The sequence below is a fragment of the Cherax quadricarinatus genome, chromosome 13 (genome assembly GCF_038502225.1).
Source record: "Cherax quadricarinatus isolate ZL_2023a chromosome 13, ASM3850222v1, whole genome shotgun sequence".
Lineage (NCBI taxonomy): Eukaryota > Metazoa > Arthropoda > Malacostraca > Decapoda > Parastacidae > Cherax > Cherax quadricarinatus.
Window position 1 is genome coordinate 50071226 of NC_091304.1, and position 27831 is coordinate 50099056.

The following is a 27831-nucleotide window of genomic DNA, read 5'->3' on the forward strand; positions in this document are numbered from 1 at the left end:
CTCTTGATGGCATGGCCATGCCTCTGCAAGGGACCTATCCCCCTCTCCACATTCTCCCCTCTCCCTTACTGCTATCCATGCTCCCAGCTGCTCTACCCCTTCATTCCTCTGCCCTGCTTGGTGGACTGATAGGGTCTTAGCGTAAGTCATATCTCCTTCCTTTCCGTTGGGCTCCTACTTCAGTAGGGGTGTACCTGCTTCAGATGCTATGTCTCCTCTAGGCAACAGCACTGTAACTCACTTCTGCCTATTTGCCTCATATTCTACAGCCCGTATCCTGGCTTCTGCGGCTTCGGCTTGTGATTCCGATGTGTGTGTGTGTGTGTGTGTGTGTGTGTGTGTGTGTGTGTGTGTGTGTGTGTGTGTGTGTGTGTGTGTGTGTGTGTGTGTGTGTGTGTAAGCAATAATAATAATAATCATAGTGGTGTATCGACAGTGTCGGGCGGGTGAGGACAGGAGCACCAGTGAGGCTGAACGGGCAGTGTCACAACTTGAAGCTTTGTGTGGGATTCTCCGCCGTTCTCTCCCCTTCCGTCACCTCTGGTTCTGCAGCCGCCGCCCCCCCTCGTGCAATCACCCACGACACTACAGCAGATACTGATCTCATTCACTGATTACTTGGCATAAAGCGATTTGACCTACACCAGAATGTTTTTCGTCATTGTATTTGTGATCACTTTTCTCTCAGTTCTCATTTGGCACTTTGCCTAGCATAGGACAACGAAATAATACGTCTACATGAAAATCAAATCAAGCTAAAATTTCTGGCTGGACGTTGGCAAATATATAATATACAAACAGTAATGTGAGAATACTATCAGTTCTGGCACAACTGGTGAGTATGTGAGTGGGTGAGTGAAGGCGGTCATTGTCTCAAGACAGTTTTCTCAACGCCAGTCTATTTAGTCCGTTTATTCAGTCAGGTCAGTCCGTCAGGTCAGGTCAGTCCACCGGTACGCCATGAAGCAGCAGCTACCGCAGCGGTTAAGAGTATCTCCAAGGAGCGCTGCGTACCTGGTGGTGTTGGTAGGAGTGTTGAGAGCTGCTTCCTGTGAACCCCTGGTGGCCAAGTGTAATCCCGGAGACTCAGAGGTTTACTGCCAGTGTGTCACCAAGTCCCCACGAGGGGGCAACACAGTCTCCATCAAGTGTGACTTCGAAAATAAGGAGGTAAGACTCGGCAGTTATGGAGGTAAATGTGATGCTATCTCTGGTAGAAGTGAATGTGATGATTCACGAAATCGTAATGACAAGATTGCCAACAAACCCTATGGTTAGAATGTGATGATGTCAATGGGAAATGTGAATTTCAGACCTACATTCTCTTCCTGCAATGAGACTCACGAATAAGACATATCTTACACCTGGAGAAGTTTCGTAAGTCAGTGGCTTTTCAATCCAATACAGACAATGAATATTTCAGATGGTAGAAGTGAAGACATAATGTATTTTGCATGGGACTGAAAAAAAGTCACTTTACGAAAGTCTCCCTCGTTAAAGATACTCAGGTGTTACTAGTATTTTATTCATCATTTTGTCTCTAGTTCATAACCTTAATGTAAATATGCTCTTCTGTGATCTTTAGACAATTTAAAAGGGATTCATTATTTGCCATAGGATCAAGGAGGCTTATTTCGTCTAGTTGTCTCAAATCACAATACTCAAGTCTCAGTACTAAACACTTTCCAGAAGTCGTAGGTTTCGACAATCTCGGTGAAATTCCTCTGGTCATTTTTCACTTACAACAAAATCGAGGACCACTGCATTTCCTTGTCTTGAAGATTTTTCAATTCCGTCCCCACAAAAAAAAAAAAATCACTGTGCGCTTTCTATGTTGAAGGGTCGATACAATACACCATAGAGCCAACCTTTTGATGTCCTTCAAAGAACTGGAACTATATTCCTTACCTGCTTCAGCCTTAGAATAGTTTTGATGCAACTTTACCTCAGCCTCTCCCGTCTCTCCCGTCAGTGTGAAATAGATTACACCCAAGAAAGTCTCACTCAGTATCTACGTTCACACACTTCAAGTTATAACAGCTCTCGGTTACTGTAGTAATATCTGTAGTCCTGTACATGGAATAATTTTACTAAATAAAAAGAAATGTTTGGGAGGTTTTCTACTTTCTCTCGTCTCTCTCATGTTTGCTTTCCTTACACTTTCTTTTCGTGAACTTATTTAGCAGTTTACCAATGTTTCCTCTTACTATTAAAGTTCCACTTGACACTTCCTTCCCTAACACACCCTTAACCTACATCACTTCCTTCCCTAACACACCCACACCCTCAACCTACATCACTTCCTTCCCTAACACACCCACAACCTACATCACTTCCTTCCCTAACACACCCACACCCTCAACCTACATCACTTCCTTCCCTAACACACCCACACCCTTAACCTACATCACTTCCTTCCCTAACACACCCTCAACCTACATCACTTCCTTCCCTAACACACCCACAACTTACATCACCCTAACGCACCCACAACCTACATCACTTCCTTCCCTAACACACCCTCAACCTACATCACTTCCTTCCCTAACACACCCTCAACTACATCACTTCCTTCCCTAACACACCCACAACCTACACATCACTTCACTTCCTTCCCTAACACACCCTCAACTTACATCACTTCCTTCCCTAACACACCCACACCCTTAACCTACATCACTTCCTTCCCTAACACACCCTCAACCTACATCACTTCCTTCCCTAACACACCCACACCCTCAACCTACATCACTTCCTTCCCTAACACACCCACACCCTCAACCTACATCACTTCCTTCCCTAACACACCCTCAACCTACATCACTTCCTTCCCTAACACACCCTTAACCTACATCACTTCCTTCCCTAACACACCCTCAACCTACATCACTTCCTTCCCTAACACACCCACACTTCCAACCTACATCACTTCCTTCCCTAACACACCCTCAACCTACATCACTTCCTTCCCTAACACACCCTCAACCTACATCACTTCCTTCCCTAACACACCCACAACCTACATCACTTCCTTCCCTAACACACCCTCAACCTACATCACTTCCTTCCCTAACACACCCACACCCTCAACCTACATCACTTCCTTCCCTAACACACCCACACCCTCAACCTACATCACTTCCTTCCCTAACACACCCTCAACCTACATCACTTCCTTCCCTAACACACCCACACCCTCAACCTACATCACTTCCTTCCCTAACACACCCTCAACCTACATCACTTCCTTCCCTAACACACCCACACCCTTAACCTACATCACTTCCTTCCCTAACACACCCTTAACCTACATCACTTCCTTCCCTAACACACCCTTAACCTACATCACTTCCTTCCCTAACACACCCACACCCTCAACCTACATCACTTCCTTCCCTAACACACCCTCAACCTACATCACTTCCTTCCCTAACACACCCTCAACCTACATCACTTCCTTCCCTAACACACCCACAACCTACATCACTTCCTTCCCTAACACACCCACAACCTACATCACTTCCTTCCCTAACACACCCTCAACCTACATCACTTCCTTCCCTAACACACCCACAACCTACATCACTTCCTTCCCTAACACACCCTTAACCTACATCACTTCCTTCCCTAACACACCCTCAACCTACATCACTTCCTTCCCTAACACACCCACAACCTACATCACTTCCTTCCCTAACACACCCACAACCTACATCACTTCCTTCTCTAACACACCCTTAACCTACATCACTTCCTTTCCTAACACACCCACAGCCTCAACCTACATCACTTCCTTCCCTAACACACCCTCAACCTACATCACTTCCTTCCCTAACACACCCACAACCTACATCACTTCCTTCCCTAACGCACCCACAACCTACATCACTTCCTTCCCTAACACACCCACAACCTACATCACTTCCTTCCCTAACACACCCTCAACCTACATCACTTCCTTCCCTAACACACCCTCAACCTACATCACTTCCTTCCCTAACACACCCTCAACCTACATCACTTCCTTCCCTAACACACCCACAACCTACATCACTTCCTTCCCTAACGCACCCACAACCTACATCACTTCCTTCCCTAACGCACCCACAACCTACATCACTTCCTTCCCTAACACACCCACAACCTACATCACTTCCTTCCCTAACACACCCACAACCTACATCACTTCCTTCCCTAACACACCCTCAACCTACATCACTTCCTTCCCTAACACACCCTCAACCTACATCACTTCCTTCCCTAACACACCCACACCCTCAACCTACATCACTTCCTTCCCTAACACACCCTCAACCTACATCACTTCCTTCCCTAACACACCCACAACCTACATCACTTCCTTCCCTAACACACCCACAACCTACATCACTTCCTTCCCTAACACACCCACAACCTACATCACTTCCTTCCCTAACACACCCACAACCTACATCACTTCCTTCCCTAACACACCCACACCCTCAACCTACATCACTTCCTTCCCTAACACACCCACAACCTACATCACTTCCTTCCCTAACACACACACACACACCCTCAACCTACATCACTTCCTTCCCTAACACACCCACAACCTACATCACTTCCTTCCCTAACACACCCTCAACCTACATCACTTCCTTCCCTAACACACCCTCAACCTACATCACTTCCTTCCCTAACGCACCCACAACCTACATCACTTCCTTCCCTAACACACCCACAACCTACATCACTTCCTTCCCTAACGCACCCACAACCTACATCACTTCCTTCCCTAACGCACCCACAACCTACATCACTTCCTTCCCTAACACACCCACAACCTACATCACTTCCTTCCCTAACACACCCACAACCTACATCACTTCCTTCCCTAACACACCCTCAACCTACATCACTTCCTTCCCTAACACACCCACACCCTCAACCTACATCACTTCCTTCCCTAACACACCCTCAACCTACATCACTTCCTTCCCTAACACACCCACACCCTCAACCTACATCACTTCCTTCCCTAACACACCCACACCCTCAACCTACATCACTTCCTTCCCTAACACACCCACACCCTCAACCTACATCACTTCCTTTCGTAACACACACACACACCCTCAACCTACATCACTTCCTTCCCTAACACACCCACAACCTACATCACTTCCTTCCCTAACACACCCACAACCTACATCACTTCCTTCCCTAACGCACCCACAACCTACATCACTTCCTTCCCTAACACACCCACAACCTACATCACTTCCTTCCCTAACACACCCACAACCTACATCACTTCCTTCCCTAACACACCCACAACCTACATCACTTCCTTCCCTAACACACCCTCAACCTACATCACTTCCTTCCCTAACACACCCACACCCTCAACCTACATCACTTCCTTCCCTAACACACCCACACCCTCAACCTACATCACTTCCTTCCCTAACACACCCTCAACCTACATCACTTCCTTCCCTAACACACCCACACCCTCAACCTACATCACTTCCTTCCCTAACACACCCTCAACCTACATCACTTCCTTCCCTAACGCACCCTCAACCTACATCACTTCCTTCCCTAACACACCCACAACCTACATCACTTCCTTCCCTAACACACCCACACCCTCAACCTACATCACTTCCTTCCCTAACACACCCACACCCTCAACCTACATCACTTCCTTCCCTAACACACCCTCAACCTACATCACTTCCTTCCCTAACACACCCACAACCTACATCACTTCCTTCCCTAACACACCCACAACCTACATCACTTCCTTCCCTAACACACCCACAACCTACATCACTTCCTTCCCTAACACACCCACAACCTACATCACTTCCTTCCCTAACACACCCACAACCTACATCACTTCCTTCCCTAACACACCCACAACCTACATCACTTCCTTCCCTAACGCACCCACAAACTACATCACTTCCTTCCCTAACGCACCCACAACCTACATCACTTCCTTCCCTAACACACCCACAACCTACATCACTTCCTTCCCTAACACACCCACAACCTACATCACTTCCTTCCCTAACACACCCACAACCTACATCACTTCCTTCCCTAACGCACCCACAACCTACATCACTTCCTTCCCTAACGCACCCACAACCTACATCACTTCCTTCCCTAACACACCCACAACCTACATCACTTCCATCACTAACACACACACCCTCAACCTACATCACTTCCTTCCCTACATCACTTCCTTCCCTAACACACCCTTAACCTACATCACTTCCTTCCCTAACACACCCTCAACCTACATCACTTCCTTCCCTAACACACCCACAACCTACATCACTTCCTTCCCTAACACACCCACAACCTACATCACTTCCTTCCCTAACACACCCACAACCTACATCACTTCCTTCCCTAACACACCCACACCCTCAACCTACATCACTTCCTTCCCTAACACACCCACAACCTACATCACTTCCTTCCCTAACAAACCCACACCCTCAACCTACATCACTTCCTTCCCTAACACACACACACACACCCTCAACCTACATCACTTCCTTCCCTAACACACCCACAACCTACATCACTTCCTTTCCTAACACACACACACCCTCAACCTACATCACTTCCTTTCCGAACACACACACACCCTCAACCTACATCACTTCCTTCCCTAACACACCCACACCCAAAACCTACATCACTTCCTTCCCTAACACACCCACAACCTACATCATTTCCTTCCCTAACGCACCTACAACCTACATCACTTCCTTCCCTAACACACCCACAACCTACATCACTTCCTTTCGTAACACACACACACACCCTCAACCTACATCACGTCCTTCCCTAACACACCCACAACCTACATTCCTTCCCTAACACACCCACAACCTACATCACTTCCTTCCCTAACACACCCACAACCTACATCACTTCCTTCCCTAACACACCCACACCCTCAACCTACATCACTTCCTTCCCTAACACACACACACACACCCTCAACCTACATCACTTCCTTCCCTAACACACCCACAACCTACATCACTTCCTTTCGTAACACACACACACACCCTCAACCTACATCACTTCCTTCCCTAACACACCCACACCCACAACCTACATCACTTCCTTCTCTAACACACCCACACCCTCAACCTACATCACTTCCTTCCCTAACACACCCACACCCTCAACCTACATCACTTCCTTCCCTAACACACCCACAACCTACATCACTTCCTTCCCTAACACACCCACACCCTCAACCTACATCACTTCCTTCCCTAACACACCCACACCCTCAACCTACATCACTTGCTTCCCTAACACACCCACACCCTCAACCTACATCACTTCCTTCCCTAACCCACCCACACCCTCAACCTACATCACTTCCTTCGCTAACGCACCCACAACCTACATCACTTCCTTCCCTAACACACCCACAACCTACATCACTTCCTTCCCTAACACACCCACAACCTACATCACTTCCTTCCGTAACACCCACAACCTACATCACTTCCTTCCCTAACACACCCACACCCTCAACCTACATCACTTCCTTCCCTAACACACCCACACCCTCAACCTACATCACTTCCTTCCCTAACACACCCACACCCACAATCTACATCACTTCCTTCCCTAACACACCCACAACCTACATCACTTCCTTCTCTAACGCACTCACACCCTCAACCTACATCACTTCCTTCCCTAACACACCCACACCCTCAACCTACATCACTTCCTTTCCTAACACACCCACAGCCTCAACCTACATCACTTCCTTCCCTAACACACCCTCAACCTACATCACTTCCTTCCCTAACACACCCACAACCTACATCACTTCCTTCCCTAACACACCCACACCCACAACCTACATCACTTCCTTCCCTAACACACCCACACCCTTAACCTACATCACTTCCTTCCCTAACACACCCACACCCTTAACCTACATCACTTCCTTCCCTAACACACCCACACCCTCAACTTACATCACTTCCTTCCCTAACACACCCACACCCTCAACCTACATCACTTCCTTTCCTAACACACACACACCCTCAACCTACATCACTTCCTTCCCTAACACACCCACAACCTACATCGTCTTCCTTCCCTAACACACCCACACCCTCAACCTACATCACTTCCTCCCCTAACACACTCACACACCCTCAACCTACATCACTTCCTTCCCTAACACACCCACAACCTACATCACTTCCTTTCCTAACACACACACACCCTCAACCTACATCACTTCCTTTCCTAACACACACACACACACACACACACCCTCAACCTACATCACTTCCTTCCCTAACACACCCACAACCTACATCGTCTTCCTTCCCTAACACACCCACACCCTCAACCTACATCACTTCCTTTCCTAACACACACACACACACACACACACACCCTCAACCTACATCACTTCCTTCCCTAACACACCCACAACCTACATCACTTCCTTTCCTAACACACCCACAGCCTCAACCTACATCACTTCCTTCCCTAACACACCCTCAACCTACATCACTTCCTTCCCTAATACACCCACAACCTACATCACTTCCTTCCCTAACACACCCACACCCACAACCTACATCACTTCCTTCCCTAACACACCCCACAACCTACATCACTTCCTTCCCTAACACACCCACACCCTTAACCTACATCACTTCCTTCCCTAACACACCCACACCCTCAACTTACATCACTTCCTTCCCTAACACACCCACACCCTCAACCTACATCACTTCCTTTCCTAACACACACACACCCTCAACCTACATCACTTCCTTCCCTAACACACCCACAACCTACATCACTTCCTTCCCTAACGCACCCACAACCTACATCACTTCCTACCCTAACACACCCACACCCTTAACCTACATCACTTCCTTCCCTAACACACCCACACCCTTAACCTACATCACTTCCTTCCCTAACACACCCACACCCTCAACTTACATCACTTCCTCCCCTAACACACACACACACCCTCAACCTACATCACTTCCTTCCCTAACACACCCACAACCTACATCACTTCCTTTCCTAACACACACACACCCTCAACCTACATCACTTCCTTTCCTAACACACACACACACACACCCTCAACCTACATCACTTCCTTCCCTAACACACCCACAACCTACATCGTCTTCCTTCCCTAACACACCCACACCCTCAACCTACATCACTTCCTTTCCTAACACACACACACACACACACACACCCTCAACCTACATCACTTCCTTCCCTAACACACCCACAACCTACATCACTTCCTTTCTTAACACACACACACCCTCAACCTACATCACTTCCTTTCCTAACACACACACACACACACACACACACCCTCAACCTACATCACTTCCTCCCCTAACACACACCCACACCCACAACCTACATCACTTCCTTCCCTAACACACCCACAACCTACATCACTTCCTTCCCTAACGCACCCACAACCTACATCACTTCCTTCCCTAACACACCCACACCCTCAACCTACATCACTTCCTTCCCTAACACACCCACACCCTCAACCTACATCACTTCCTTCCCTAACACACCCACAACCTACATCACTTCCTTCCCTAACACACCCACAACCTACATCACTTCCATCCCTAACACACCCACACCCTCAACCTACATCACTTCCTTCCCTAACACACTCACAACCTACATCACTTCCTTTCCTAACACACACACACCCTCAACCTACATCACTTCCTTCCCTAACACACCCACAACCTACATCACTTCCTTTCCTAACACACCCACACCCTCAACCTACATCACTTCCTTCCCTAAAACACCCACACCCTCAACCTACATCACTTCCTTCCCTAACGCACCCACAACCTACATCACTTCCTTCCCTAACTCACCCACAACCTACATCACTTCCTTCCCTAATACACCCACAACCTACATCACTTCCTTCTCTAACGCACTCACACCCTCAACCTACATCACTTCCTTCCCTAACACACCCACACCCTCAACCTACATCACTTCCTTCCCTAACACACCCACACCCTCAACCTACATCACTTCCTTCCCTAACACACACCCTCAACCTACATCACTTCCTTCCCTAACACACCCACAACCTACATCACTTCTTTCCCTAACACACATCCTCAACCTACATCACTTCCTTCCCTAACACACCCACAACCTACATCATTTCCTTCTCTAACACACCCACACCCTACATCACTTCCTTCCCTAACACACACCCACAACCTACATCACTTCCTTCCCTAATACACCCACAACCTACATCACTTCCTTCTCTAACGCACTCACACCCTCAACCTACATCACTTCCTTCCCTAACACACCCACACCCTCAACCTACATCACTTCCTTCCCTAACACACCCACACCCTCAACCTACATCACTTCCTTCCCTAACACACCCACACCCTCAACCTACATCACTTCCTTCCCTAACACACCCACACCCTCAACCTACATCACTTCCTTCCCTAACACACCCTTAACCTACATCACTTCCTTCCCTAACACACCCTTAACCTACATCACTTCCTCCCCTAACACACCCTCAACCTACATCACTTCCTCCCCTAACACACCCTTAACCTACATCACTTCCTCCCCTAACACACCCTCAACCTACATCACTTCCTCCCCTAACACACCCTCTACCTACATCACTTCCTTCCCTAACACACCCACACCCTCAACCTACATCACTTCCTTCCCTAACACACCCTTAACCTACATCACTTCCTTCCCTAACACACCCTTAACCTACATCACTTCCTCCCCTAACACACCCTCAACCTACATCACTTCCTCCCCTAACACACCCTCAACCTACATCACTTCCTTCCCTAACACACCCTCAACCTACATCACTTCCTTCCCTAACACACCCTTAACCTACATCACTTCCTCCCCTACACCTACATCATTTCCTCCCCTAACACACCCTCAACCTACATCACTTCCTTCCCTAACACACCCTTAACCTACATCACTTCCTCCCCTAACACACCCTCAACCTACATCATTTCCTCCCCTAACACACCCTCAACCTACATCACTTCCTTCCCTAACACACCCTCAACCTACATCACTTCCTTCCCTAACACACCCTCAACCTACATCACTTCCTTCCCTAACACACCCTTAACCTACATCACTTCCTCCCCTAACACACCCTCAACCTACATCCTCCTATGTCTAAAAACTGCAAGTGTGCTGGTTCCGTCCACTTTCTAATTGGCTGTCTTACCAGAGCTCTGTCAAAAACGCAAGACAGACCACTGAGCGTCCCCTCGACTCCCAGTCTAGAAATATACACCCTATACTTTGCACAACTAACTTGTAAAAAAGAGTGCGTCTCCCAGCGGTCCACTCTGGATGCACTGAGTAACATTAGGTAGCACTAGGAAACTCTAGGTAGCACTAGGAAGCATTAGGTAGCACTTGGTAACACTGGATAGCACTTTTCCTCCCTCAGAAGTTATCGCACTCCAAGTCCTAGGATCAAGAGCTTTTCAGCTGCATATATTGCATCTCCGTCATCAATTGAGCACAGCTGTTCTCGACTGAGAGAAGACATTGTTGACTGACAATCTAGACACCCAGTAGACACGTGGCCACAGGTCAGCAGTACGTGGACACGTGTTCACAGGTCAGGCCCACGTGTTCACAGGTCATTAGCAGGTGTTCACAAGTCACAGGTCACTTGCTCACAAGTCATACGCCAGGTGTTCACACTTCACAGACCACGTTTTTCACAGGTCACAGGTGTTCACAGGTCACAGACAGAAAGGGTAAAGACCGTCACAGAGCCGTGACGAGATTTGCTTTCAGTGCTCTGTTGTATATCCTGCCCAGCTGGGGCCAGTAGGTCTCCTGCAGTGCTCTTCTGTTTTTTTCATGTTATGTACTATCACCACCATTATTACCAATTCTTTCAGTAGTATTATTGCCACACTATTGCTTCTAATAGTACTATTACCAATACTTATGCTAATTCTACCACCGCCATTGCTACTGTCTTCTGGCATCTCCTTTTATCGCCTCAGTTGTGACTCGATAATGATTCAAAACTGAGCGAAATGTCGTCACAAGGTTCCTGTCCCTAATCATAGATTATTTGCAAATTGTTCCAGCCGTGGTTGGGTGATCTTTAATTCCCTGTGTGTTGCTGGACGAGTCTTGTAAATTCCAGATGCGGTGCAAACCTGTGATGTGTTGCTAGACGAGTTATGCAAGTGTGATGTCTGTTTATCATTGTCCTCTCAGGCAGTGGTTCTCAACAAGGAACTCTTCAACTTCCGCAACTCCAGCTTGGTGAGCGCCTACGTCAGGATGGTGAACGCCACCAGCGTTCATGTGACGAAAGAGTTCCTGCAGGAGTGGATGCAGGCGCCCTCAGCAGCCCTGGATATCTGGAGAGGTGGTAACCTCACTCTGGAGTCGATGCCGCCTCTTGACAGCTACGATAAACACGCATCCTATAGAACCTTCGCTGGTGAGAAAACGCGTGCGTGCGTGTGTATATATATCGTGCCGAATAGGTAAAATTGGTCAATTAGCAAGAACTCGTTTAAAATTAAGTCCTTTCTAAAATTTTCTCTTATACGTTTAAAGATATTTTTCATTAATGCTAATGTAAAAATTAATAATTTTGTACCAAAAGAACCCTAGAAAACTTTCCTAACCTTATTATAATAAGCGCAATTTAATTTAGCCTAATCCAACTAAATATATTTTAGATAAGTTTACAATAATTTAATTTCCAAATACAATGAAATACATATATTTTTTTCGTTAGGTTCAGAATGATTTTTGCGAAATTATTGCACACACAAATTTTCGCTTTGCCTTATACAGAAAGACCGTTGCTATTTAAGCTAAAATTGCAGGTTTTACCTATTCGGCACGTAAGGCGTTCCTGCCTTACGAACTTGTTAATTTTTTTCACTGATATTAGAGGAAGATGATCATGGTAATGAATATGATATTGTGTATATGGACTTCAGTGAGGTTTTTGACAGTCCCACATCAGCGACTACTGAGAAAAATTAAGGCACACGGAATAGGAGAAAGTTTTTCCTGGCTAGAGGCGTGGTTGACGGATAGGCAGCAGAGAGTTTGCATAAATGGGGAGAAATCAGAATGGGGAAGCGTCACGAGCGGTGTTCCACAGGGGTCAGTGTTGAGCCCCCTGTTGTTCACAATCTACACAAACGACATAGATGAGGGAATGAATGGCGACATAAGCAAGTTTGCTGATGTCACCAAAATAGGCCGTCGAATTCATTCTGACGAGGACATTAGAGCACTCCAGGAAGATTTGAATAGACTGATGCAGTGGTCGGAGAAGTGGCAGATGCAGTTTAATATAGACAAATGCAAAGTTCTAAATGTTGGACAGGAAAATAGCCATGCCACATATAAACTAAATAATGTCGATCTTAACATTACGGATTGCGAAAAATATTTAGGAGTCCTGGTTAGCAGTAATCTGAAACCAAGACAACAGTGCATAAATGTTTGCAATAAAGCTAACAGAATCCTTGGCTTCATATCAAGAAACATAAATAATAGGAGTCCTCAGGTTGTTCTTCAACTCTATATATCTTTGATTAGGCCTCATTTAGATTATGCTGCACAGTTCTGGTCACCGTATTACAGAATGGATATAAATGCTCTGGAAAACATACAAAGGAGGATGACAAAGTTGATCCCATGTATCAGAAATCTTCCCGATGAGGATAGACTGAGGCCCTGAATCTGCACTCTCTAGAAAGGCGTAGAATTAGGGAGAAATGATTGAGGTGTATAAATGGGAAACAGGAATAAAAGGATGTAAACAGCGTGCTGAAAATATCTAGCCTAGACAGGACTCGCAGCAATGGTTTTAAGTTGGAAAAAATCAGATTCAGGAAGGATATAGGAAAGCACTGGTTTGGTAATAGAGTTGTGGATGAGTGGAACAAACTCCCGAGTACAGTTATAGAAGCTAAGACGTTGTGTAGTTTTAAAAATAGGTTAGATTAATGCATAAGTGGGTGCGGGTGGGTGCGAGTTGGACCTGACTAGCTTGTGCTATTAGGTCTGATGCCGTTCTCCTTCCTTAAGTGAATATGACCTGACCTGACAAGGTTGGATCATTGGTTTAAGCCGGTAGGAGACTTGGACGTGCCTCGCATGGGCCAGTAGGCCTGCTGCAGTGTTTCTTACTTATGTTCTTATTGTTGTAGAAAAAGTGATGGTGGTCCAAGAAAATATGATCACAGGGAGCGCCTATACTGGAATGCGCATATAATAATATATATAAATATATAACGTGCAGTAGATACAAGGATGCAAATAAACGCACATAGCCAAATAGCAAAAAATCTGTACCTTCAGAACTGACTGGCGTCAACTACGCAGCTGTTGAATTTCTGCCACTAAGTTCTTGGGTAGTTATGTAGTTATTGCAAAAAAAAAAACCGAGAGAGGTTGGGTAGACAACTGCAACAAACCTTGGTTATGTAGTGCTTATTGAATTTTGTCAAAGCAATGTGCAATACAGTAGAAACACTGATAAACGACTGTGTCGCCCAATTCAGGGCTCGGCTGTGTTTTAAATCTGTTCATTGTTCCATCTACCTATACTAACTTAATTTACGGTATTTCAGGTGTGGGTATCGTGAGCTGCAACGTGCCTGAAGTGCCCACCATGTTTCTGAGAGACCGAACTCGAGGTGGGTTCAGGATCAAGACCAGCACAGTGGGTTCCTTCCGTAAGGGCGTCTTGCATAACATGAAGCAGGTGGGTGGGTCGCAGGGTGGGTGAGCCAGGGTGGGTCGCAGGTGGGTTGTTGGGTCGCAGGGTGGGTGTATCACAAGTTATGAAAGGAAAAAAGCTCGAGGAATACCATAATTAGCAAATCACAAGGTTGGTCAGGCCGTCACCTTGCAGGTCAGATGTGGAACACCAGGGTAAATTACCATCCTATCCATCCTCCCCACAAACACACCCACATCCTCTACCTACCTCCACCCATCCTTAATAATAATAATAAATAATAATAAATAATAATAAATAATAATAATGATAATAATAATAATAATAATAATGATAATAATAATAATAATAATCTATTTTTACAAGTATATGTTCAAGGTGTACACACCTAGCGGACATCAATGACATATTACACAGAAAAAAACCCTTGTTATGCAGAGGATTTCAGGCAGATTAGGTTTTGTCCCCAGGATGCGACCCACACTAATCGACTAACACCCAGGTACCTTTTCAGAGTACAGTCACTATACTTTCCACCTCTAGAACTGAAACGCGGTTTGCTGATTTACCTAATTCTTAGATAAGTATTACCTTGCTCACACCAACACGTCAACTCCCCAAAATAAACTCATCCGGTTTGACACGCGTTCTTAGAGTATTGTGTGTTCGTACTGTTGTATTATGTATTTGTATCAACGTGTTTCTTCCAAAGATGAATATTTTACTATAAAAAAGATGAGAATATTTTACTCAAAGTAAAAATTCGCCGGTATTCTCCCGGCCCGGGTCTTTTCCAAGTAGTTATTCTATGAGACAACATAACAGTACCCCCTCATCTTTTTTAGTCCAGTCTCGTAGGGAGAAGCACTCGTCTGAATAGGGGCTCGTGGGGATTCAAAGTAATAGATTTTTTTTTATTCGCCGGTATTCTCCCGGCCCGGGCCTTGTCCAAGTGGTGGCCCGGCCTTGGCTCCCTCTTTAGGGAGTGTCTGAGACCTAAGTCTCCCATGGGAGGAGGCACAAGTACCTCCTCATCTTTGGGACCAACTGTCCCCAGACCTAGCCACAAGCTAGGCCTCTCTGGTCTGCCATCCCCGCCCCAAGGGGGCTAATGGGAATGACAGTCTTATGAGCTAAAGGCTCGGGCTCAGGCACCTACCCTACCCTAGAAGGGTTAGGCATGGTGTCGATCAGGCTTTCCTTATTATGGATCTAAGTCTTAGGACTAGACTGAGGAGTTATGTGGATGCGAGTTTTACAGCATAAAAAGAAGATAGACCATTTGATACTTTCTTGGGAAAACTAAAATAATCTGGTTCCCAGCATAAACAGCGGGAGAAAGACGGGTTTTTCTTTTCTGGATACATTTATAAATCAGAGGAATCTAATCATTAGAATTCACGTCGACTTTCACATTCACCAACTATTTACACACATTGTTACCATTTTTACAATAAGAAGTGTAGTGTCGAAACGACTTATGGAAGCAGTCAGAATATACAATTCAGTTACGTTTAACTTGAAAATACAGGGTTGGACAGAATATAAACGTCTTGTTCTATAGCATTTTATATTTTTAATATGGAGTTGATCCTCCATTTGTAGCTAAAACAGCACGAATTCGTCGAGGAATTGATTCATATAGCATTTAAGCAACATCCAGGGGAATTTTGAGCCATTCCTCAAGCAAAACACTGATCTAATTCTTCCAAAAGACGACGGTGAAGGAAATCTGTTCTCGACTTCCTGTTCCAATTGACCCCACAGATGTTCTACAATATTTAGATCCGGCGATTGTGGGGGGCCAATCCAGGTATTCGACTTCAACTTCATGATCTCCCTACCAACTGGTGCATTATAGTCTCGGAAGATGGCGCAAAAAGGGACTCGGAACATAAGTAAAATGATTATTCAGTCATTCGACAGCTCAGTCAGCAGGTGTTTGTTACGTCCAACACCCGTAGCTCCAACACTGCATAATCATAACACACTTCTATCTTGAACGGTAAATACAAAGAGGAGAAGAAAGAGTCAATAATAATTGATACAGGGATAACATGAAAAATAAAAGCGTTATAAGGGAATAAGAAATTGTTTATTCCTTACCACGAAAGACGTAAAAAACATGGAAAATGCCATATATACTCGCTACATAAGTGTACTTTATTATAAGTAATTATGTTTTCACTTTTTCAATATTCACGAAGCTAGTCACCCTGGATGAATCCAATGTTTATGAAATTCCTCGTAAAGACTACAGCCAAACACAGGACAAACTAGTATAAATATAATCACTATAACTGAACAAAAGATGTTTGTTAGAACAAGAGTGTTCGGCACTTTTCAAGCATTTCAAAAAAAAAAAAACATAACATTAAGTGGGCAAACTGTTCTAATTACAAACTTCCTGCATAACTGCAAAATCTTCTGATCAGCGCAGTTAATAACACTTGATAAAGATAAATATCAAAATGGTATACAATACCGACAGGTTGGTAGGTAAGACACATAGGCAACAGTTAGGCAACTTTATTCCGAAACGTTTCGCCTGCACAGTAGGCTTCTTCAGTCGAATACAGAAAGTAGGCAGGAACATTAGAGATGTGAAGACGATGTAATCAGTCCATCACCCTTAAAGTCGTAGATTTGAGGTTGTTAGTCCCTCAGCCTGGAGAAGTTCAGTTCCATCGTCAGGAACTATCTGAAGATCAAGCGACAGTGCGGAGACTTAAATACTGTTGGAAGGAGAGGTGCAGAGTAGTAGTAGTAGTAGTGAAAACAGAAAACACCTTGGACAACTTTTTCAAGTGAGAAATGTTTGATCTGAGAGGGACGTGTCCTCTCAGTGGCTGCTTTCTCACTACTACTACTACTACTCTGCACCTCTCCTTCCGACAGTCTCCGCACTGTCGCTTGATCTGCTGTTGACTCTCGCCCTGGCAGGTCATAGCAGCTCTCCTTACTTGCACAATATCCCTACGATCCCCGTTGGAGAGGGGAACCTCTACCATCTCCACGATGTCTCATCGTGTGAGAATTAAGCCCAAGTCTGCTGTCGTCGACGACGCCACGAAGCTTGAGCTTGCAGCTTCTCTCAACACTTGTCTGCACGCAAAGTTCTCCAAGATCACGTCACTGAAGGAAGCTTTCATCGTCACTTTTCTCGATGATACTGAAGCTGACAAGGTGCTTACACCTACTGCCATGAAGACCTTAGAAGACCGAGGCCTTACCATCTCTACGTCACCATACATGCTTGCAAAACGTTCAGTGTTTATGAAACGTCTTGACAAGCTGATCACGAACATGACCATCCAGGAAATTACTACATCACTTGAAGACCTCAACACCTGGGCCAAGATTGACACTGTAGTGAAGATTCCAAACGCTTCCTCAATGCTCAAGGTCACATTCCTGGACGTTACCATGGCGACCAGAGCACTGTCTGATGGCCTGGCCATCTCTTACTACTATATCAACCCTCGACAGATTGAACCTGAACGCTTCACGTACATAACACCTTGCTGGACATGTTACTCGTACAGTCACTCTACTGCCGACTGCCACGTGAAGAATAAGAAGATATGTTCCACCTGTGGGTCTGCAGGACACGATTTTCGTTCTTGCACTTCCACTGCTGCTCCCACTTGCATCAACTGTAAGAGTGATCACCATACTCTTGCAGCCAAGTGTCCAGTGCGAAAGGATATCCTTTCTAAAAAACTGAAGGAAGAAACAAAGAGGTCATCTGGAACCTCTCCTACATACGCTGCAATTGCCAAGATTCAATCTACAACATCCAAGATTCTACAAGCTACTCAACAGTCGTCTCCACTACCTCTCACTACCCAACCTCCACCTGATGATATTTCCACCAAATTCTATTACTGCATGATGTTTGCCCACATGCAAAATGCTGCAAAACCTGGCTCTTTCAACACGACTATCAATGAACTTCTTGCACTCAACAACATGCCATCATTTAACTTCCCTGCAAGTCCACCATCAGCTGAAATTTTGAAAATAATCCCGAAGATCGTCAGTTTTGAAGCGCCAGATGACTTGAAGGAATTAATAATTGACAATGACGATGCATCTTTTTTGAATCCTCCAATGAACGTTCACCTGCTAACATCCAAGTCAGCACTACGCCTCCTATTCGTCGATCGCCTCCTACTCGTCGATTATCTCGTCGTGGCAGCGTACCTCCTTCACCTCCACTCACCACTACTCATATGGACCAATCAGAAGCCACGATTCTACCACAGTCTTCTACACACTCTCTAGCAGAGACACCAACATTGAAAGAACCTTCAATGCTGCAACCACCAACAAAAACCTCTCCAGCCATCACTCGACGTATTAATACAGAAGACCAACATCGAGATCAATACCTGCACTGGAAAGATATAACTTTTTATACGACTCCTGACCAAGAACCCACCATGAATGTCGACACTTTGTACGAGAAAATACACGACAGAACAGTCAAGTTTACAAATCGTAAAGGATCCCACTGCTCCTTCACTACACTCAAGATGACCCTTGACCAGTTACAAGCCGACCCAGCATTTCGACCTAAGATTACAAGATTACTCATCGTTTCCTTCCAACTGCACAACATAAGGAATGCCTCCAACACTGAAGAAATGGAGTAACTCCTGACTCACAATTTAACGACACCTGACCAATCAAGAAGCTAGCCTCCCTTGACCACGCCTCCAGCTTCTGCCAGCCGCCAATCAACATCAAGATTGTAATAAAGTTGGTAGAATTACCGACAATATGTAAAGTAAAAGGACACAAGTGCAACTAATGTGACATTTATTGTGGCAACGTTTCGCTCTCCAGGAGCTTTATCAAGCCATTACAAACAATACATGGACACAGAAGGTATATAAAGGCTCAGAGTGAGGTGAATACTAGTGAGGTACCATTTCGATGTTCACTAGTGGTAGTAGTAGTAGTAGTAGTGGTAGTGACAAAAGTAATACAATATGGTAGAGCAATTAATTCGTACATGAGTAAAAGGATATAAAAGCTATTACTTGGGTAACATAAAAATAAGTTGGACAAATATAAATTGGAATGACGCAGCTTGTTTCAGTGTTCACTCTCTGTGCTTTGTGTAGTATAACAGGAGAGACTATGTGATGGCAGGGTTTACTGTTTTCAGGAGGATTCTTGCTAAGACTTCGGAGATGGTGAAGCTGCCGTTGTTTTGTTTAATTGTATTCGAAACAGCGATCAGTGCTGATTCAAGGCACTTGCGTGTGCGGAAATTATTTTCTTTTATCACTAATTGGGCGTCTCTGAATTTCATAAGATGATTGGTGGAATTTCGGTGTTGTACACAGGCGTTGTTTAAGTTGTCGTTCCTACATGCGTATATGTGTTCATTGAGGCGGGTGTCGAGGTTTCTTGCTGTTTCACCTACGTAGATCTTGTCACAGCCTCCACAGGGTATAGTGTAAACTCCTGCATTGACTGGTTCGTGGTGCTTGGGTTTTGTCCTGGTTAGATCCTTTATTGAAGTGGTAGAAGCGATGGCGACTCTGGTGTTAGCTTGTGAAAGTACTTTTGAGACGTTTAGTGCAACCTGGCTGTTGGGAAGAATTATAACTTTGTTGGGAGCGGTGTTGATGCGTGGAGAATTGATGATCTGAAGAGCTCTTTTCTTGCAGTCTTTGATGAAAAAAGAAGGAAATTGTAACTCAGTGAATGTTTGGTGAATGTAAGTACATTCCTCGTCAAGAAACTCAGGACTACAAATTCGGTATGCTCTTAGGAAAAACCCGATGATGATGCCTCTTTTGGTCTTGGTATCTTGACTGGAATAGAAGTGTGTGAGATCATTTTTATTGGTGGGTTTCCGATAAACTTGAATTTCCTCATTCACAAAGTAGACAACAACCTAAGATTTCAAGTTTATCGGAAACCCACCAATAAAAATGATCTCAAACACTTCTATTCCAGTCAAGATACCAAGACCAAAAGAGGCATCATCATCGGGTTTTTCCTAAGAGCATACCGAATTTGTAGTCCTGAGTTTCTTGACGAGGAATGTACTTACATTCACCAAACATTCACTGAGTTACAATTTCCTTCTTTTTTCATCAAAGACTGCAAGAAAAGAGCTCTTCAGATCATCAATTCTCCACGCATCAACACCGCTCCCAACAAAGTTATAATTCTTCCCAACAGCCAGGTTGCACTAAACGTCTCAAAAGTACTTTCACAAGCTAACACCAGAGTCGCCATCGCTTCTACCACTTCAATAAAGGATCTAACCAGGACAAAACCCAAGCACCACGAACCAGTCAATGCAGGAGTTTACACTATACCCTGTGGAGGCTGTGACAAGATCTACGTAGGTGAAACAGCAAGAAACCTCGACACCCGCCTCAATGAACACATATACGCATGTAGGAACGACAACTTAAACAACGCCTGTGTACAACACCGAAATTCCACCAATCATCTTATGAAATTCAGAGACGCCCAATTAGTGATAAAAGAAAATAATTTCCGCACACGCAAGTGCCTTGAATCAGCACTGATCGCTGTTTCGAATACAATTAAACAAAACAACGGCAGCTTCACCATCTCCGAAGTCTTAGCAAGAATCCTCCTGAAAACAGTAAACCCTGCCATCACATAGTCTCTCCTGTTATACTACACAAAGCACAGAGAGTGAACACTGAAACAAGCTGCGTCATTCCAATTTATATTTGTCCAACTTATTTTTATGTTACCCAAGTAATAGCTTTTATATCCTTTTACTCATGTACGAATTAATTGCTCTACCATATTGTATTAATTTTGTCACTACCACTACTACTACTACTACTACCACTAGTGAACATCGAAATGGTACCTCACTAGTATTCACCTCACTCTGAGCCTTTATATACCTTCTGTGTCCATGTATTGTTTGTAATGGCTTGATAAAGCTCCTGGAGAGCGAAACGTTGCCACAATAAATGTCACATTAGTTGCACTTGTGTCCTTTTACTTTACATACAACATCAAGATGCAGCAATCTTCCATCCAGCGAGCTGCAGTCAGCACCCGCAGAGTTCCTGCTGTCTTCTATGTCGTCTTCGTTATTGTTTATCCAGGCTTAGGAGTTGGGTCTAGCCCTGACTCTTCTCTCTTCGACTCAAGACATTCCTCTCACCGTCTATTCTTCGCACTGTCCCCACTTGCCCCTCGCCCCTCGTGGGTCCTTACCTGTGAGTCCTTGATTGATTGATTGATCTTCAGATAGTTCCTGACTATGGAACTGAACTTCTCCAGGCTGAGGGACTGAAAACCTCAAATCTACGACTTTAAGGGTAATGGACTGATTACATCGTCTTCACATCTCTAATGTTCCTGCCTACTTTCTGTATTCGACTGAAGAAGCCTACTGTGTAGGCGAAACGTTTCGGAATGAAGTTGCCTAACTGTTGCCTATGTGTCTTACCTACCAACTTGATAAAGATATTTATTTCTCGAAAGTAACATTGGGAAAAGGTAGCCGACACTACAGATGTCCTGGAATCATAGAACGCAGCAATGAATTGGTGTCAGGCACTAAACAGGACCTCATATCAATAGATGGGGTGCCTGTTTTTGGGTACTCGGTGGTGAGTTGGTAACAGGCACTAAACAGGTGTTCATATTAACAGATGAGATACCTAGTACTGGAGGACACTGTGGTGGAGGCCGTGGACGGATCAGTGGCAACTGAAGGCTTCGTCACGCTCAGCAGACGAGAGGTTCACAGCTGGACTGGTCTAATTCTCTCCAACGTCACCATCCACAGAGTGGGAGAAGGGGCCTTCAACCTCACTCATCAGGTATCCGTCACATACCTGTTGTCTCACCCATCAGGTACCCAATGTTATCTATCCTATTTCTATTGTAAACTCTGTCACTCGTCAGGAAACCATTGTCACCCATTCTCTCCCTCAGAGGCAAAGAAATTCTTGTACTGCATAACCAGTGACTTGCATTACTGGAGCCTTTTCAGTATTTTATTTGTATGAATCAACTTAATTTCTTAACCATCTTGCGTCAGTCTGACATGGAGACAGCAGAGGTGACCAACAGCTACCTGGGGACGGTGGAGACTGGGGCACTCATCGCGGCAGGTGACATATCCGTCACCATCAAGGGCAACTACTTCCAAAGACTAGAGAAGGCGGCTTTCCAGGCGAGTAGACAGTTATGCAAGACGGTCAGGGGCAATTTCAAAGACACTTTTAGCATGGAAATCACTGGTACACAACGTTTCACCGACAAAGGCGAAATGTCGTCCTAAAAAAAGTATTTGAAATTACGCTTCCACGTGAGGTGCCTGGCTTTTTTTTTTTTTTTTTTACAGTCTCTGGTATCACATTAATTTATGGTATCTCATTGTTGAACAGCTCTTTAGATTTCACCTCAGACGTGATTAGCTTACAAACCATACCACGGATGGGGTTTGATCTCGCGGTCAGAGTCTCAAAACTCCAGACCGCGAGATCAAACCCCACCCGTGGTATGGTTTGTTTACAATCGTGTCATTACGATTTCGTGAGTCGTGATTACCTTATTACGCACCAGATATCCATCACTTCAGCGGAAGGGTAAGATTATTTATGGCATACAAATGACTTAGGAACCAGGCCTCAAGGTCAATATACATATTTAGTTTATATTTCATTTTTAATAAGCAAATTTAGAATATTTCCTTAAAATGTCTTATTTACGTTAATAAGATACCTCGACATAGGGTACTGTACTATTTTAGTATTACTGAATAAGTGGACAATTAATCACAGTGATTAAGAAAGTGACCTTAAGGCTGACCATATACTTTGCATTTAATTTGATCGTCTATGTATTCGCTTACCCGTCTACTTATTACCAACCATAAGCCTGGCTGCTACGTCATCAGTTTACACTGCAAGTTACTCCGTGAAGGTGCTTATCCACGTTCTTATTTTCATAGTAACTTATAGATTAGTAAGGCTTCTAATTGTATTCCCATGACTTTCAGACTTATTATTTACTTCTTAGTGTTATTTTTAATGCTAGACACAGGGCATACCAAGGTACTTTCGCTAATTTATCAGCTTTGTGATGTAGGGTAATTTAATGTGTGATGGAATCCATGAGAATTGTACATTAATTTCTCTCCGATATTTTAATATCTACTGAATAATTAGTTTCTCCAATGAGCATATTATTGAGAGTCATTATAAAATCAAGGAGTCAACTTTATTGTCGCAAGTTAACTTTCGTGTCATTAGGATGGTAAAAAAAAGTTTATAACATGGAAACCCACATGTTAATTCTTATGACTAAATCAATATGGTTGATAAAAATTTATGTAGGGAGGTGGCAACAAGAGCAGATGCAGCCCTGCTAGTAGACTCTTGTTTAAATCAGTGTATATAATTCTTGTTGGTTCGCTAAGAGTTCTGCGAGACTAAAATTCTTGGGAAGAGCTTTACAACATATAATATTAAGTGGAGAGAGCTGCGAGGGAAGGATGGATAGCTTATGTAGTCTACAACGATCTATATCATGCAGGTTACACGATGTATGTTTTCACAATCCGTTGAGATTTGTTTATTTACTTTTAAATATTTAGACAGTAATGGTGACAGTGCTACAGTTCAACATATTAAGATACCAATTACAATGTTAAAGATCTTGGTGCTTTAGGACAACTAAGAATAATTCTGAGGGCTTCGTCTTGCATTAGCCACAAAGACCGGAGATTTTTTCTCTAGATAACATAGGTATTGCCGAATTAAACATCTAATCTAGGCTTTGTACATCATTCTCACTATTCTTACATTACCACCATAACTGGGGTTATAACTAGCAGCAGCTCAGAGAACAATTAGTTTATCTTTGCATTTATTTAGTTTTAGTTACGGTATGGCGTATTTACCAAATGGTATGTCTACACCAGGATATCCGTAAAATTGAACATAGCTGATGAGTTTCCTTACGAACGTATAAGTGGGATATGTCGTCTGCTTTAATTTCTGAATCTCAGATGCAGATAGGTTGAGTTACGAGGAACTTGCCTACAAGTTCTGACGATGTAGTAAGTTATACCATTTTCTCCAGGGATACTTTCTAGGCTTCTCATATGAAGATTTTCATGCCTGGGTGTTTTGGCCCAGTTATTTTTGAGAAGATTAGTTTTTTCAAGAGGGTAAGGCTGAATAACAATCACTTTTTTGTCTAATTTATTAACACCTTCCCAAGTTAGAGAGGTACTAGATCCGTTCATCCCTTTAATTATTCCCATTCCTCTTGCCTAAGTTCATATTTTCTGTTCCTTGTATTTGTTAGGAAAACCTGGGGTTCTACGAGCATGATATATTTTGCTAGTCCTAGCTACAAGAATTAAATTGCATAGTTGAGGGTCGTTATAACAGTCACAATAGGAGTTTTTTAACATTTAAAGAGGAATATTTATGTCCTCTCTATGGATAAACAAAAGGTCTAGAAACTAGGCCCCCCCAAAAAAGTCAGCAGAGGTACTTCGTGATACACTTTACGTCTTATCTGTTGCAAACAAACTTGGGATATTTACTAATATGTTTGGTATCTTATTTTTTATTGTGAAGATATCGGCATATATCACAGTGATATAGAGAATTACAGTGTGATAGCCGAAGTAGACAATAAAGGAAAGTGGTCGAGAATGTGACCGTAAGATTGACCACATACTTCACGTTTAATGTGATTACCACCTGTGTGTATGCCAACAGGTGGATGTGACGGGTGAGGTGAAGTTTGATGAGAATGTGATCGCCTCGTGGGCGCCTGACGCTCTTGAAGGACTGATGTGTCATAACCGGACCACTCTGGAGAGGAACACTGTCCGTGTTGACACTCCACACCAGGTGGCCCTTAACGAGTCTTCAACCCCCTTCCACACCTCCTGCGGCAACCCACAGGTAACTCACTACCATCACCACAACCCACAGGTAACCCACTACCACCACCACAACCCACAGGTAACCCACTACCACCACCACAACCCACAGGTAACCCACCACCACCACACTGGCAACTTTCTAGAACGAGCTAGCATGCCCCATCTAGCATGGACCAGAGCTACAAGGTCTGCAACATAACTCATCACACTTCCTGATACCAGGATGATATAAAACACCGATCGGTGAAAAATAAGAAACCACTTTGACAGGAAATTCTAACAGGTAAACCTAGATCCGTATATTTGGTCCTCTGAGTATAGTGTTGAGAATGAGCTATACACACTCTCTCATCTGACTGACTGAGAATGAGCTACACAGATTTGTATATTCTGGCCCAGTGTTAATTTCTGTGACTTGTGTAGATTTTTATTAACTGTTTAAATTTTATGTTCAAGCGGCCAGCAGTAACAGCCTGGTTGATCAGACCCTGATCCACCATGAGGCCTGGTCTCAGACCGAGCCGCGGGGGCGTTGACCCCCAAAACCCTCTCCAGGTAAACTCCAGGTAAGTACTTCCACGCTCATGCTCGTAACGTTGATGCAATGACTGCAACAGAAACTGATGCAAGAGTTGCAGGAACAACCAGTAATAAAACGTCAGATAAATCCATATTAAGTTTTTTTTTAAACCAGATTAATCTTCTCTTTGATAATGAGCAAAAGACGAAGCGTTGTCATAGGCCTATTGTCCCACATTATGAGGGTGTTACTCTAACCCTCAATTTTCCTCTGTGTACCAGTGTAATCTCTCTCTTTTAAGCTGCCTAAAATATATCGTCTCCGTAACACTGGGTGTTTGAAGAAGCTTATAAGTGGAACGAGGAAAATATTTTCGATTTCTGAAAGTAGATCGATACATTTTCTGACCATATTCAGTTTTTGGCAAAAATGATTTGAATATCACACTTAATCAAAACTTCTAATAATTTAAGATTTTTCGGACTATTTCCTGCTATTATCATTCAAAATTTCACATTACAGCTATTGATGTTAGAGTAATTATCAAACAATATCCGCCTCTATGGTTACTAACTCTGCTCTCCACAGATCTTTCTGGTGATCACTCCATCACATCCTCTGGCGGTGCAGGTAACCACAGTCTCTACCTGGGTGCTGGCGGCGCTACTGATCATCCTCCTCTTAGCTACCTTAAGTATGTACATCTGGAGGTCGCAGGAAGGCATCACCCGCTACTACAACCGCGGCAGATTCCCCATTATTCTCAACGGGCGGAAATCTTCCCAGGAGAACCTCCCAAACAACGCCGAGATCAACGTGCCTGCCCAAGAAGCTACTGAAGAAGGGATAACTAATACCCTGTACACAAACGAAGAGAGCTAATTCAGAACAGTGCTTAAATGATCGAAACAAAACTCTACTAAACCTGAACACTGCTTAGAACCAAGCTAACTGAAAACACTGCCTAGGTATTAAAACAGAACACAGGTAACGCAGGTATTAATAACAACAAATTAAAAAATAACCCATGTAACTCAGGATTTTGCACGGATGACTCAAGAAAAATAATTAGGTACTGAAAGTGCTTAGTTTGTGAATCAAGTATGAATGTAGTGACATGAAAATTGGGCACAAGTAATTCTGAATCTGTGGTATATGAGGATAATACTTGACTAAAGCAAAGCAGATTCCTGCAAAGGATCCTATCGCCCCTGTAGAGTCAACTCAAAAATGAATTTCTTACTAATCAGACTCAGTATTGGCAGGCAGAACTATTGTAAAAAAAAAAAATTCTAAAATCGAAATTCATCTTGCTTAGATCCATGGACTTGATTTTCTGAATATTTTAAATAATGGGAATTTACTGATGAAAATGTCATTTGTAGTATTTAGAGAGCTCGTCTATAAATATACTTTGGCCTCAGGTGTATCATTATTCTACCAGGATGTTTGACTCAAGTCTGGTGTTATAGTGACGGAGGTGATTAATCTGCTTGTTATTTGGACAGACACCTGAAGTCAGTACCTGACCAGCCGGGC

The 27831-nt window shown here is 44.0% G+C and overlaps 1 protein-coding gene across 1 annotated transcript; it reads left to right on the forward strand.

Annotated features, from left to right (window-relative positions):
- The first annotated feature begins 455 nt into the window (after positions 1 to 455).
- Positions 456 to 27712, forward strand: LOC128688580 (uncharacterized). Its single transcript, XM_053776456.2, has 7 exons — positions 456 to 1170; positions 12343 to 12571; positions 14730 to 14863; positions 22513 to 22683; positions 22905 to 23039; positions 25603 to 25791; positions 26881 to 27712. Exons 1-7 carry the CDS (start codon positions 961 to 963, stop codon positions 27172 to 27174), a joined length of 1362 nt encoding a protein of 453 aa, XP_053632431.1. The 5' UTR covers positions 456 to 960; the 3' UTR covers positions 27175 to 27712.
- The last annotated feature ends 119 nt before the right edge of the window (positions 27713 to 27831 follow it).

Bases quoted from the DNA above. Each gene is read 5' to 3' on its own strand.
- LOC128688580 (XM_053776456.2), top strand. From the start codon at position 961: ATGAAGCAGCAGCTACCGCAGCGGTTAAGAGTATCTCCAAGGAGCGCT. The intron at 22,684-22,904 runs GTATCCGTCACA...ATCTTGCGTCAG, and splicing joins CCTTCAACCTCACTCATCAG to TCTGACATGGAGACAGCAGA. The intron at 25,792-26,880 runs GTAACTCACTAC...TGCTCTCCACAG, and splicing joins CCTCCTGCGGCAACCCACAG to ATCTTTCTGGTGATCACTCC.